The sequence below is a fragment of the Somniosus microcephalus genome, chromosome 14 (genome assembly GCF_052327205.1).
Source record: "Somniosus microcephalus isolate GS21.2 chromosome 14, FLI_Smic_1.0, whole genome shotgun sequence".
In the NCBI taxonomy this organism is placed as follows: domain Eukaryota; kingdom Metazoa; phylum Chordata; class Chondrichthyes; order Squaliformes; family Somniosidae; genus Somniosus; species Somniosus microcephalus.
The window spans coordinates 85,221,133-85,236,157 of record NC_141000.1 but is presented as its reverse complement, the minus strand read 5'-3'; the positions used below and the strand labels follow the sequence as shown (position 1 = coordinate 85,236,157).

At 43.5% G+C, this 15,025-nt stretch overlaps 1 protein-coding gene across 3 annotated transcripts in view; it reads left to right on the top strand.

The window, feature by feature from the left end:
* The first annotated feature begins 3,366 nt into the window (after positions 1-3,366).
* The window catches only part of popdc2 (popeye domain cAMP effector 2), a 28,208-nt gene continuing 16,549 nt past the window's right edge, over positions 3,367-15,025 (top strand). For all 3 annotated transcript variants that reach the window (XM_086006848.1, XM_086006847.1, XM_086006846.1), the window contains exons 1-2: positions 3,367-3,978; positions 7,388-7,496. In XM_086006848.1, coding sequence (XP_085862974.1) covers positions 3,485-3,978; positions 7,388-7,496 — 603 coding nt within the window. In that variant the 5' untranslated portion in view covers positions 3,367-3,484. The remainder of the gene's footprint in view (positions 3,979-7,387; positions 7,497-15,025) is intronic.

Genomic DNA, 15,025 nt, shown 5'->3' with positions numbered 1-15,025 from the left:
CGAAGGGGGCGCGACTTTGCGCCGGGCGCAAACTTTTGCGGCCGCCCGCCTTTAGCGCCCCAAAAGTGGCTATACTGAATTTCTAGGCCTTAGTGCCTTAAAGGAATGTATATTTGTTGTAAATTATGTATTAATTCTTTAAATGCTAGCTATTGCTCATCCACTGTCATACCTTTTAATGTAGTTTCCCAATCTACCTTAGCCAACTCACCTCTCATACCTACATAGTTTGCTTTGTTTACATTTAAGACCCTAGTTTTGGATTTAACTAAGTCACTTTCAAACTCAATATAAAATTCTATCATATTATGGTCACTCTTCACTAAAGGACCCTTTACTACAAGGTTATTAATTAACCCTTTCTCATTGCACAATACTAGATCTAAAATAGCCTGTTCCCTGGTTGGTTCCTCAACATACTGATCGAGAAAATAATAATAATTCAACTTTATTGTCATTGCACAAGTACATGAACAATGAAATGTGATCTTGCAAGCTCCCATAACTGGGAGAAGCAAAGCCGCTGCATCGGTGCGCGCCGCCATTCCATTTCCACCATTCCGACAATCTTCAGCCCAATGCCCGGGCCTGCTCACCAGCCGCTCCTCTTTCCGTGACCTTCTCACCAACCGCCCCTCCTCGGGGCTCTTTCCGTGACCATTCTGCACCTGCTCTTCCCTGATGGTTACCCCTCCAGGTACTAACCAGGCCTGGCTCTGTTTAGCTTCTACAAGCCTTGTCCAGTGACCCTGTCCCTAGTCCCAGGAACTATCTTGCATACATTCCATCAATTCGTCGTTCACACTATTGCTGCAAATTTGGTTTGCCCAGTCTATATGTAGATTAAAGTCTCCCATGATTACTGTATTACCCTCGTTACATGCGCCTCTAATTTCCTGATTTATACACTGCCCTACATTACAACTACTGTTTGACAGCCTATAAACAACTCCCACCAATGTTTTCTGCCCCTTGCTGTTTCTTAGTTCCACCCAAACTGATTCTACTTCTTGATTTTCAGAGCTAAGATCCTTTCTTTCTACTGTCTTTATCCCATCCTTTATTATCACGGCCATCCCTCCTCCTTTTCCATTTTGCCTATCGCTTCTAAAAGTTAGGTATTCTGGAATATTTAGTTCCCAACATTGGCCACTTTGCAACCACGTCTCTGTTATGGCTACTGGATCAAACCTGTTAATTTATATCTGCGATATTAATTCATCTATTTTGTTGCGAATGCTTCGCACATTCAGATATAGTGCCTTTAGCTTTGACTTTTTTAATTTTTACCTGATGTCACCTTAGTCACTGATGCCTTATTACCTTTGTTACTCTCTCTGTCACTTCCTGACCCACTGTGCTTATTTTTACCCAAAACTCTACTCTGCTCTAGAGCCTTGACATTTTTCTCGCTGCTTTTAAATTTACTCTCTCCTGAATCCTTCCCCCCCCCCCCCTTCATTAGTTTAAAGCCCTGTCTACTGCCCTAGTTATTCGGTTCGCCAGGACACAGGTCCCAGTCCGGTTTAAGTGGAGCCCGTCCCAACAGAACAGCTCCCTCTTTCCCCAGTACTGGTGCCAGTGCCCCATGAACTGAAACCCCTTCCTCTCACACCACTCTTTGAGCCACGTATTTAAACCTCTAATCTGTTTGTCCCTATGTCAATTTGCACGTGGCTCAGGTAACAATCCAGAGATTATTACCTTTGAGGTTTTGCTTTTTAATTTGGATCCTAGCTCCTCAAACTCCCTCAGCAGAACCTCATTCCTAGTTCTACCTATGTCATTGGTTCCTACGTGTACCACAACAACTGGATCCTCCCCCTCCCACTCCAAGTTCTCCTCCAGCCGCGAGATGTCTTTAACCCTGGAACCAGGCAGGCAACACAATCTTCGGAACTCTCGGTCATGGCTGCAGAGAACAGTATCTATCTCCCTGACTATATGGTCCCCTACCACAGCTACATTTCCTTTCACTCCCTCCACTGGAATGGCCTCCTGCACCATGGTGCAGGCTTTTCCCTCATCCACACAGGCAGCAAGAACCTCATACCTGTTGGACAAGGGAAAAGGCTGAGGCTTCTCCAGCACTGCACCCTTACCTGCCTGAGTTGCAGTCACACCCTCCTGTCCCTGACCACTAACCAGACCTGTACCACTACCTAACCTAAGGGGTGTGAGTGCCTCGTGGATCAAAGAGTCTAAGTAACTCCCCATCCCTGATACCCCGCAATGTCTGCATCTCAAACTCCAGCTCAAAAACTCTGAGCTGAAGTTCCTCAAGATGCACTTACTGCAAACGTGGTTGTCCAGGATCACAATGCTCTCCACAAACTCCCACAAGCTGCAGTTGCGGCACGCCACCTGCACTGCCATCCATATATGAAATTGATTTATTTAATTAAATTTAATTACATTTGTAATTAGATAACTTAGTTTACAGTGTAGTTTCCTGACTACTTACTTGATCTAGATTAAGTTAAGGGTACTGAAATTAAATATCTACCTGTAACACAAAGCACTACAAGTAGTGTAGGCAAAAAGCAACAACTCCTTCCCTCTCTCCTCCGACTTCCCACTCTTTCCAAATTCCCAAACAAAGCACTCTGTTCAAGTCCACTCCGTGTAATCCCGCTCTGTGCAGACACAGCAATGAAATAAATGACCGGATCATCTGTTTTTTTAGGTGTCGGTTTTGGGATAAATATTGGCCAGGACAACACTCTTCTTCAAATAGTGCGTGGGGATGTTTTACTTGCACCTGAGAGGGAAGACGTTTAACGTTGCATCGAAAGACAGCACCTCCAACAGTGCAACACTCCCTCAGTACTGCACTGAAGTGCCAGCCTAGATGATGTGCTGGAGTCTCTGAAGTGGGACTTGAACCCACAAACTCTGACTCAGAAGCTGGACTGCTACCACTGAGCTGACAAGCTCATTTTTAAAAAGCTAGTAAGTCAGTAAAACTTAATTTATCCAATGTGAACTCTACAATTTTAGCTGTAGGGAAGAAGACATTAACTGGAACTCTCCCGTTTGAAGAGATGTGTGTGAGAGTTAAAAAGAATGCTGAGAAAAATTATTTTAAGTATTTGTTGGTGTTAAGGGGTAAGTAGCAGTACAGCTCAGCAGAATGACTTTGAGTTGCAGGATCTATAGTATCTTTGTACAGATTATCTTAATAACTTTATATTTTACACAAAAATTAGATTAGGTGCATATTATTTTGAAGTTATAGCAACCTCTTATCAACTGTGTCACAGTTATGTTAAGTGCCATCTGTTCTCACCCTCCCTCTCAGTCCTCCTTGGATTTCAACTCCAAACATGGTAACCTTTTCTCTGCGACTTAGCTCTGTTGCCAAGACAAATTCTTCTCTCTCTCCTTGCGCGCACACACACACGCTGCTTTCTCTCTGCCTGCTTGGGCTATTGTGCGATTAGCTCAAGATCCTAGATCTCCCAAGTTTGCCTTTTGGGGAAAAATGTTGAGGGAAAACTCAAGTTTCATCGAAACTATTTGGTACGATAATTCTGAATGTGAGATTTTGAAAAATGGGACTGAAGGAGCGATCTACCACTTGGCCAATGTTATGTTCACACTAGGCTACATGAGTGGCAGTGGTTTCTTTGGTTTAATTTATATCTTCAGCCTTTTAGGCGTTGGGTTTTTCATTCAGTCCCTCTGGGGCTGGGTCGATGCCTGCGGGGTAGATATTTTTATGTGGAGTCTGTTACTTTTTGTGCTGTGTTTGGTCCAACTCGCGTACATTGCCTACCGGCTGAGGAAAGTGACTTTCGAGGAAGACTTCTCTAATCTTTACAAAGCCATGTTTCGGCCTCTGGAGGTGCCTCTGAACGTCTACAAGGAGATCGTGAGATGCTGCGACGCCGAGGCGATGAGTCTCGTCCGCGACCAGAACTACGCGGTGGAGGGGAAAAGCGCCATCGACCGCTTGTCGCTGCTGCTGTCGGGCAGGTAGGTGGAGGCCGCTCGTTTAAAGCGGTGCGACATATTCTCCCTTTAAAAAGTACATCTTTAGGGGGGAAATGTTTGTGTCTTCATTTATTTTGTAGGATGTGGCCGATGCCAACATTTCTTTCACAGTGAAACCTCAAAACATGTTGCTTTAAAAGTTGAGCAGCTTTGCTGAACACTCCAGTTAAATGTAAAACTCTCACAACTATACAAACGTGTGTGTTTTAATCAAAAACATTGCGTTCGATTTGTTTTCCATAACTGGTGGGGATAAAATACTGTTCCGTGATTTAAAAAAAAGTTCTAGTAGCGAGTACTATTCGATAAGAAAAGTTACACTACTTTTGTATTATGCCGAAACCTAAAAGGAATGTACTCGGCGATTAAGTTGAGATCAAGCACAATTTATACTGTAACAAAAATATTTTTTTGGTTTGACTCAATTTTTATTGTTAATGTGATTCAATTTTGAGTTCAAATAGTATACATATTGGGGACCTAATAATACAGTACTAGAAAGTCGGGAGTGGATCCACACCAGTGAACTAAGTTGTATATTTCAGTGTCCCCCTTGTGTATTGGTGGGATGTATGTTTACCAAAACCTCATTTAAATATTTCTAACTTGTTTTGGTCACGCTTTTCCACAGTATGGAGAGAGTATGTTAATTATTGGCCAAATACCATACAAAGTTTCACCTTCCTCTTTGTTTAGTCAACCAAGGCAGTTAAAATAATTAATCTCAGGTATACTGATGGCGCAGAGTGCTGACAGATTGGTTAAGTGCAGGTTCAACCTGCAAATCATAAATTTCCAATCTCATTTGGGTCATTGTAGTGGGGCTATAAGTAGAAGCTAGGTATTTCCCCAGAGGGCAGAAGAGAAAGTGACAGACGCATCAATCTAAACCAGTATCTCAGATACAGCTACAATTTACCCTATTCATTCCTCACAAAATAAAATCCAATCTGTTCTTTGTTTTCAACTCCAGTCTCAAACCAATCCAATATACATTCTGCAATAGCTCAATGGACCATGTTAAAAGTCATTGATATCAGCAAGATTCTGCAGTAGTTTGAAGTCTTACTACAATCCCCCTCTTTCCTAGAGCCATTCATGCCTCACCCAACATTAAACAGGCCAATCAGTACGGAGTCCATTTCTGCCCAGTAAAGTGGACTTTCTACCTGCACAGCACACTCCACCAACTTTACTAACTTTTATACAAATGGGTCCGTACTACTCTCACCGTATATCTTTCTATTAAACAGTTTGCAGGTCAATTAACCCATCACTCCCCCTCTGTGAATGGTTTCTCTGTTGATTCTCTCACTCTCCTTTTTCTTTCTTACTAAAATGCTTGATTAAGTTTCAGGCTTCAATTCGGATAAAGGGTACACACCCAAAATGTCATCGTCTGTCTTTTCTCTTTACAAGGTGTTGACTGACCTGCTGTGTATTTTCAGCATTTGGTGTCTTTATTTCAGTTTTCCAGCATCTGCATTGGGTCAGATGCCAATTCATTATAATGTGTTTTTCCAATGCTGAGTATACCTTTGCGGGTTTGTTGAAGAGCACCAGACTTGTCAGAGTAACCCTTTTGATGCTGTCTGATGGCAAACTTCAGCCAATGGAAAAAGTTTAGGATTATTTTTGCAAATGAACACAATCCATTGATCCCACATCATTTCCCTCATGACCTACACAATGCACTACATCTCATAATCTACCTCTGCAGCAACTCTTGTTTCCTCCAAAGGGGATTCACATACCACTTAAAGTCTCATAGCTTTCCCCAAGTAGCCCCCCCCTCCCGCCTTGCAGTTATCTTGACGAAACCATGCTTATTGAATTAGCACAATTTTGCTCTGGTTTGTCAATGCATTCAGCTACAAAGGCAAGGAAATCATTGGCCAAATTATCCACTGTCAAATTCACCACATTGGCAGTCTTGCAGACCCAGTTCGCTTTGTGTTCAGCAGTACAGCTCTTGTGGCTATGCACCTTGGCAAAGTCACTTGTAGTACAAAGGTCATCAGTTACTCTGATTCATACGTGCTGGCATCATCATTTCCCCAGCCTTGGTCAGGAAAGTAATTTGTGAAGAGGACATAAGGAGGCTACAAAGGGATATAGATAGGTTAAGTGAGTGGGCAAAGATCTGGCAAATGGAGTATAATGTGGGAAAATGTGAAATTGTCCATTTTGGTAGGATGAATAAAAAAGAAGCATATTATCTAAATGGTGAGAGATTGCAGAGCTCTGAGATGCAGAGGGATCTGGGTGTCCTAGTGCATGAATTGCAAAAGGTTAGTATGCAGGTACAGCAAGTAATTAGGATAGCTAATAGAATGTTATTGTTTATTGCGAGGGGAATTGAATACAAAAGTAGGGAGGTTATGCTTCAGTTATACAGGACATTGGTGAGACCACATCTGGAGTACTGTGTACAGTATTGGTCTCCTTATTTAAGAAAGGATGTAAATGCGTTGGAAGCAGTTCAGAGAAGGTTTACTAGACTAATACCTGGAATGGGCAGGTTGTCTTATGAGGAAAGGTTGGACAGGCTAGGCTTGTATCTGCTGGAGTTTAGAAGAGTAAGAGGTGACTTGATTGAAACATGTAAGATCCTGAGGGGTCTTGACAAGGTGGATGTGGAGAGGATGTTTCCTCTTGTGGGAGAATCTAGAACTAGGGGTCACTGTTTAAAAATAAGGGGTCACCCATTTAAGACAGAGATGAGGAGAATTTTTTTCTCACAGATGGTCGTGAGTCTTTGGAACTCTCTTCCTCAGAGGGCGGTGGAAGCAGAGTCTTTGAATATTTTTAAGGCAGAGGTAGATTGATTCTTGATAAGCAAGGGGGTGAAAGGTTATCGGGGGTAGGTGGGAATGTGGAGTAATCGGATCAGCCATGATCTTATTGAATGGCGGATCAGGCTCGAGGGGCCGAGTGGCCTACTCCTGCTCCTAATTCGTATGTTTGTATGTCAGAGTGTCAGCATTTGCTGACCTAAATCAGTGATTCTTCTCAGGAACTTCAAGAAGCAGGAGAGCAATGGAAGTGAGTAAGGATTATAATTTAAAGTGGTTCAGAAAAGCAATGGAGGTAAGAATCACAATTTAAAGCCTTTCTAAGCTGTTCTACATTGTAGTTTCCCACCTTTCTACTTCCCAATTTGCACTTGTTAAAGCCAGATGAATTAGTGATGTTGAAAAGTCGCATACCTCCTATTTTCTGAATTTAGATTAGATTTGGTAGAACTGTGGGAATATAATGCCCTTCTATTGGCTGTGTACACTGTATGGTATAGGGAGACTCAATTCAGGAAAGGGCAGAAAATAACCACTAAATGTCAAAAATATATGTTCCATAATGGCAAACAAAACCATTTTATGTGTTTTTATAGGGTCCGTGTTACTCATGAGCAGCAGTTTCTGCACTATATCTTTCCCTATCAGTTCCTTGACTCTCCAGAATGGGAATCTCTACGGCCTAATGAAGAAGGCAATTTTCAAGTAATTCAATTTTCTTCATTTGTTTGATGCTTAAAGCGAATCACCAAACTAACAATTTATGCTTTTGACATATAGTGGATATCTAGTATCTATCTATCTTTAAAAATATATTAAAAAATCTTATGTCTGCATGCACTTCCTGTCAACTTTTCCATTGATGGGCATGACAACTTTACATAGGCAGTTTTCATTATAAATGTGGATGTAGGAGCTTATACTGTAATGGAAATATACAAATAAGGGCAGAATGTATGACTTTAAAATTGAGACTAAATTATGCTTGCATGCCATGATCCAATTATACCCTGCTGTCGAACCCTGTTCCACCTGAAGACTACACTTACTCTTGACTTCTTGTGTGCAACATCATGGACATTAAATAATATATCACTAAAAGTCTTGCATATGGAGCATATATCCTTCAATATTTATGCCTTCTAGTATTTCATAGCAGCTAAAAGGGTGAGTAACAGGCTACCATCAGTACTGCTGAAAACTAGCTACCAGGAGCTATGCAAGTGGGCAACTTACTCTGATTTTAATCTCCACATTACAAGGATTAATAATTTCAGTGGTTCCAATGATATAAATAAGAGACAATGTTGAAGCAATTTTTTTTTCTGTCATAAATGCATGTTGGAAATGAGTCAGTGTGTTCTAAGTGCAGCATATATCAAGTTATTTTGTAAGGCTCTCCCAGGTAGCTCATAGATCATTTACTCTGAAAGAATTTGGATTTAAATGGGGAGGGGGGGAAGCAAGTCAAATTGATCCTATTTAATTTTCGTTGCTAATGTTTGTTTTCCTAAAGGTGAAAGATAACTGTGCTGGGAAATGTTTTTTTTGCACCCGGTGACATCATCAAGCTTTCAGAAGGCAGGTATAGAAACATAGAAACATAGAGATAGGAACAGGAGTAGGCCATTCGGCCCTTCGAGCCTGCTCCGCCATTCAATGAGATCATGGCTGATCTTCATCTGAGATCTTAGCTGATCTTACCAGTTCAGTACCCCGTCCCCGCCTTTTCTCCGTAACCCTTAATCCCCTTAGCCTTCAGAAATATATCCAATTCTCTCTTGAAAATATTTATTGAATTAGCCTTCACAGCCCTCTGTGGCAGGGAATTCCACAGGCTCACCACTCTTTGAGTGAAGAAATTCTTCCTCATCTCTGTTTTAAATGATTTGCCCGCTATTTTTAGACTGTGGCCCCTGGTTCTGTGCTCCCCTGCCATTGGAAACATTCTCTCTGAATTCAGCCTGTCCAGGCCTGCCATAATTTTATATGTTTCGATGAGATCCCCTCTCAATCTTCTAAACTCCAGTGAGTACAAGCCCAAACTATTCAATCTCTCCTCGTAGGTCATTCCCGCCATTCCAGGTATCAGCCTGGTGAATCGCCGCTGCACTCTTTCCATGGCAAGAACATCCTTCCGCAGATGGGGCGACCAAAACTGTACACAATACTCCAGATGCGGTCTCACCAGCACCTTGTACAGCTGTAGTAAGGTATCCCTATTCCTATACTCGAACCCCCTTGATATGAAGGCCAACATACCATTTGCCTTCTTAATCGCCTGTTGCACCTGCATGCTCTCCTTCAGTGACTGGTGCACAAGAACACCCAGGTCCCTCTGCACTTCCCCATCTCCCAATCTATTGCCATTTAGATAATAATCTACCCTCCTGTTTTTACCCCCAAAGTGGATAACCTCGCATTTATCCACATTATAGTGCATCTGCCACGTATCCGCCCATTCCCCCAACCTGTCCAAATCGCACTGTAGCCTCCTGACATCCTCATCAGAGCCCACCCCTCCTCCTAGTTTAGTGTCGTCAGCGAATTTGGAAATATTGCATCCAATTCCCTGATCCAGATCATTTATATATATTGTGAACAGCTGGGGTCCCAGGACAGATCCTTGCGGCACCCCGCTGGTCACTGCCTGCCACTCCGAAAACGAGCCGTTTATTCCAACTCTCTGTTTTCTATCCGCCAGCCAGTTCTCTATCCACGTTAATACTTTGCCCCCAATCCCATGAGCCTTAATTTTGCATGATAATCTTTTGTGTGGAACCTTATCGAAGGCTTTCTGGAAGTCAAGGTACACCACATCCACTGGCTCTCCCCCATCTATTTTACCAGTTACTTCCTCAAAAAATTCCAGCAGATTAGTCAAACACGATTTACCCTTTGTAAATCCATGTTGACTCTGTCCGATCCTTTCCCCATATGTCAAGTGCTCCGCTATTTTATCCTTAATAATGGACTCTAGCATTTTGCCCACAACCGATGTAAGGCTTACTGGTCTATAATTCCCTGCTTTCTCTCTACCCCCCTTTTTAAATATTGGGGTAACATTAGCTACCCTCCAATCCACGGGTACTGTTCCCGAGTCAATGGAGTTCCGGAAGATGATCCTTAGAGCATCTGCTATCTCCAGGGCCACCTCCTTAAGTACCCTAGGATGTAGTTTATCAGGCCCCGGGGATTTGTCGGCCTTCAGTCCCCTCAACTTACCCAACACCATATCCCTAGAGATACTAATTTCTGTCAGCTCCTCCCTCTCATTAGTCCCTATGTTTGCCGATATTCCTGGGAGGTTATTTGTGTCCTCCTTTGTGAATACAGAACCAAAGTATGAGTTTAATTGGTCTGCCATTTCCTTATTCTCCATTATATATTCTCCCGAATCGGACTGCAAGGGACCGACTTGGGATTTTACCAGTCTTTTCCTCCTGATATACCGATAAAAGCTTTTGCAGTCTGTCTTTATGTTTGCTGCAAGTTTACTTTCGTATTCTATTTTCCCCTTCCTGATTAATCCCTTTGTCCTCTTTTGCTGTATCCTGTACTGCCCCCAATCTTCCGGTCTGGTGCTTTTTTTTGCCAGTTGATATGCCCTTTTTTTTGATTTTATGCTGTCCCTAATTTCCCTCGTTATCCACGGTTGAGCCACCTTTTTAGGTTTATTTTTATGCCAAACCGGTATAAACATGTTCTGGAATTCTTCCATTCTATCTTTGAATGCTTGCCATTGTCTATCCACTGTCAATCCCCCCAGAAACACCACCCAATCAATCTTACCCAATTCCCGTCTCATACCCTCGTAATTCCCTTTATTTAAGTTCTGGACCTTAGTCTCTGATTCAATTTCCTCACTCTCCATCTCGACTGAGAGCTCGATCATATTATGATCGCTCTGACCCAAGGGGCCTCGTACAAGAAGATTGTTGATAAGTCCCTTCTCATTGCACAATACCCAGTCTAAAATGGCCTGATCTCGAGTCGGCTCCTCGACATATTGGTCCAGATAACCGTCCCGAAAACATTCCAGGAATTCCTCCTCCTCAGAATTTTTACTAATTTGGGTAGTCCAATCAATATGTAAATTAAAGTCACCCATGATGACAGCTGTGCTCTTATCGCACGCTTCTCTAATTTCCCTTTTTATGCCTTCCCTCACCTCCATATTACTATTTGGAGGCCTATATATCACACCCACTAACGTTTTCCTCCCCTTGCTATTTCTCATTTCTACCCATACAGATTCCGTTTCATCCGAGTTAATATCCTTCCTTTCCATTGCATTAATCCCCTCCTTTACCAGCAATGCTACCCCACCTCCCCTACCTTTTTGCCGATCCTTCCTAAATATTGTATATCCCTGGATGTTAAGTTCCCAGCCTTGCCCACCCTGCAGCCACGTTTCTGTAATCCCAATCAAATCATACTTGTTTACCTCTATTTCCACAACTAATTCATCCACCTTGTTCCTAATGCTTCTAGCATTAAGATACAAAGCCTTCAGGCTTGCTTTTTTCACACTCTCATTATGAATTAGTTTGGCCCTTTGTGTTTCTCTCCTTTGCTTATTGCTTCTCACCTTTCTACCATCTATTTCTGACTTCATATGACTTCCCTCTTTTCCACTATCTAGGTTCCCATCCCCCTGCCAAATTAGTTTAAATCCTCCCGAACCGCCCTAGAAAATATTACCCCGAGGACATCGGCTCCCTCACAGCTCAGGTGTAGACCGTCCCCTTGGTACAGGTCACTCCTCCCCAAGAACTGGTTCCAATGCCTCAAGAATTTAAATCCCTCTCCCTTGCACCACTGCTCAAGCCACGTATTTAGCTTATCTATCTTACTCTCTCTAAACTTATTAGCTCGTGGCACTGGTAGCAATCCAGAGATTACTACCTTTGAGGTCCTACTTTTCAATTTAGCTCCTAACTCCCTAAATTCAGCTTGTAGGACCTCCTCCCTCTTTTTACCTACATCGTTGGTACCTACATGTACCACGACAACTGGCTGATCCCCCTCCCCCTTCAGAATGCTCTGCACCCGCTCCGAGACATCCTTGACCCTTGCACCAGGGAGGCAACATACCATCTTGGAGTCTCGGTCTCGGCCACAGAAACTCCTATCTATCCCCCTTACAATTGAAAATATAATTTGGGTCAGATGTAACATGGAGCTCTGCTTACAATACTCTAATGATGGGCTAGCCGGGGAAAGGCTGTTCCCACTAGTTGATGGTACGAGGACTAGGGGACACAGATTTAAGGTTTTGGGCAAGAGATACAGGGGGATGTGAAGACATTTTTTTTAACGCAGCGAGTGGTGATGACCTGGAATTCACTGCTGATGGAAGTGGTGGAAGCGGAGACACTCAATGTTTTCAAGGGGAGACTGGATAAGCACTTGAGGGAAATAAACTTGCAGGGCTACAGGGATAGAGTGGGGGAATGGGACTGACTGGATTGCTCTACAGAGAGCCAGCATGGACTCAATGGGCCGAATGGCCTCCTTCTGTGCCATTAAGACTCGATGACTCTGTGACATGGGGTACGTTCGTCTAGTGGTTATATTACTGGACTAGTAATCCTGAGGCGATAGCAAAATACTGCAGATGCTGGAAATCCGAAATAACAACAGAAAATTCTGGAAAAACTCAGCAGGCCAGGCAACATCCGTGGAGAGAAATTAGAGTGACGTTTCGGGTCTAACCCTTTTTCAAACTGGAAAGGAAATAAAATAGATCGAAGGCAGGGCTGCGATAGAACAAAAGAAGTAAAAGAAGTAAAAGAGACATTAAGAGGTATTCAAAACCAGACGAGGTGGTAATAGTACAGTGGAGACAAAAGACGGCAAGATTAGGTGTGAAGTGTACTGGCAGGATGGGAGACAGCTGCCGTGTGGGAGAGAGAAAAAAATCCCTCTACACCTCCATCCCCCACCAGGATGGCCTGAGGACGCTCCGCTTCTTCCTTGAACAGAGGCCCGACCAGTCCCCATTCACCACCACCCTCCTCCGCCTGGCTGAACTTGTTCTCACATTGAACAACTTCTCCTTTAACTCCACTCATTTCCTCCAAATCAAAGGTGTTGCTATGGGTACCCGCATGGGTCCTAGCTATGCCTGCCTTTTCGTGGGATACGTGGAACACTCTTTGTTCCAGTCCTACTCAGGTCCCCTCCCTCACCTCTTTTTCCGATACATTGATGACTGTATCGGTGCCGTTTCCTGCTCTCGCCCCGAACTAGACAATTTCATTCACTTTGCCTCCAATTTCCACCCTTCTCTCACCTTCACATGGTCCATCTCTGACTCTTCCCTTCCCTTCCTCGACTTCTCCGTCTCCATCTCTGGAGATAGGTTATCGACCAATATTCACTACAAGCCCACTGACTCCCACAGCTACCTGGACTACACTTCCTCCCACCCCGCCTCCTGTAAGGACTCTATTCCATTCTCCCAGTTTCTCCATCTCCGCCATATCTGCTCCGACGATGCCACCTTCCACACCAGTGCTTCCGACATGTCTTCCTTTTTCCGCAACCGAGGAATCCCCTCTACCGTGGTTGACACAGCCCTCGACCGTGTCCGTTCTATCTCCCGCACTTCTGCCCTCACCCCTGCCCCTCCCTCCTGGAACCACGATAGGGTTCCCCTTGTCCTCACCTTTCACCCCACCAGCCTCCACATCCAACGGATCATCTTCCGCCATTTCCGCTACCTCCAAAGTTATCCCACCACCAAACGCATCTTCCCCTCCCCTCCCCTTTCAGCATTCCGTAGGGACCGCTCCCTCCGATACACCCTAGTCCACTCCTCTATCACCCCCAATAGCCCTTCCCCTTCACCTGGCACCTTCCCGTGCAAGCGCAGGAGATGTAACACCTGCCCCTATACTTCCCCCCTTCCCACTGTCCAGGGCCCCAAACACCCCTTCCAGGTGAAACAGCGATTTACTTGTACTTCTTGCAATCTAGTATACTGTATTTGCTGCTCACGATGCGGTCTCCTCTACATTGGGGAGACCAAACGCAGATTGGGTGACCGCTTTGCGGAACACTTCCGTTCAGTCCGTAAGGGTGACCCCGAGCTTCCGGTCGCCTGTCATTTTAATTCACCGCTCCATTCCCACTTGGACCTCACTGTCCTTGGCCTCTTGTATTGTTCCACGGAAGCTCAACATAAACTCGAGGAACAGCACCTCATCTTCCGATTAGACACTTTGCAGCCTTCCGGACTCAATATCGAGTTCAACAATTTCAGATCATAACCTCGGCCCCTATTACATTTTTACTTATATATTTTGTTCCACCCCTTTGTTTTGGATCGTCCCTTCCCACCCCCCCTTTCCTTTTTTTTCCTCTCTCTCCCACACGGCAGCTGTCTCCCATCCTGCCAGTACACTTCACACCTAATCTTGCCGTCTTTTGTCTCCACTGTCCTATTACCATCTCGTCTGGTTTTGAATACCTCTTAATGTCTCTTTTACTTTTACTTCTTTTGTTCTATCGCAGCCCTGCCTTCGATCTATTTTATTTCATTTCCAGTTTGAAAAAGGGTTAGACCCGAAACATCACTCTAATTTCTCTCCACGGATGTTGCCTGGCCTGCTGAGTTTTTCCAGCATTTTCTGTTGTTATTTAGTAATCCTGAGGTCTGAACTAAGAATCCAGAGAATATGAATTCAAATCCCACCATGGCAGTTTGACAATTTTAATTCAGTTTTTAAAAAAAAGGAAATAAAAAGTTGTTACCAGTAGAAATAACCATTGTTGTAAAAACCCAAGTGGTTCACTGATGCCCTTTAGGGAAGGAAACCTGCCGTCCTTACTTGGTGTGACCTATATGTGACTCCACTACCACACCAATGTGATTGGCTCTCAACTGTTCTCTGAAATGGCCTAGGAAACCACTCAGTTGTATCAAACCGTACCATTACCTTCTCATGGCAACTAATGGGCAATAAATGCCTGCCTTGCCACATCCCAAAAATGAAAAAAAATTCCAGCTTCACTATGTTAGTATTATGTTAATGGACTAATTAATAGTGTGTTGAACATTCTATTTATCAATTCAATTCTCATGAAAGTTGTAAATAAAGAACTAGGGAAAAAATGGCAAATGTAGTAATTATATGGTCTGCTCTGAAGTATTTGTCCAGTTATCGCAAAAAGCAAATTATCATTGTACATTCTTTCTTCCAGCAATAATACTTTAAGTTCACAGC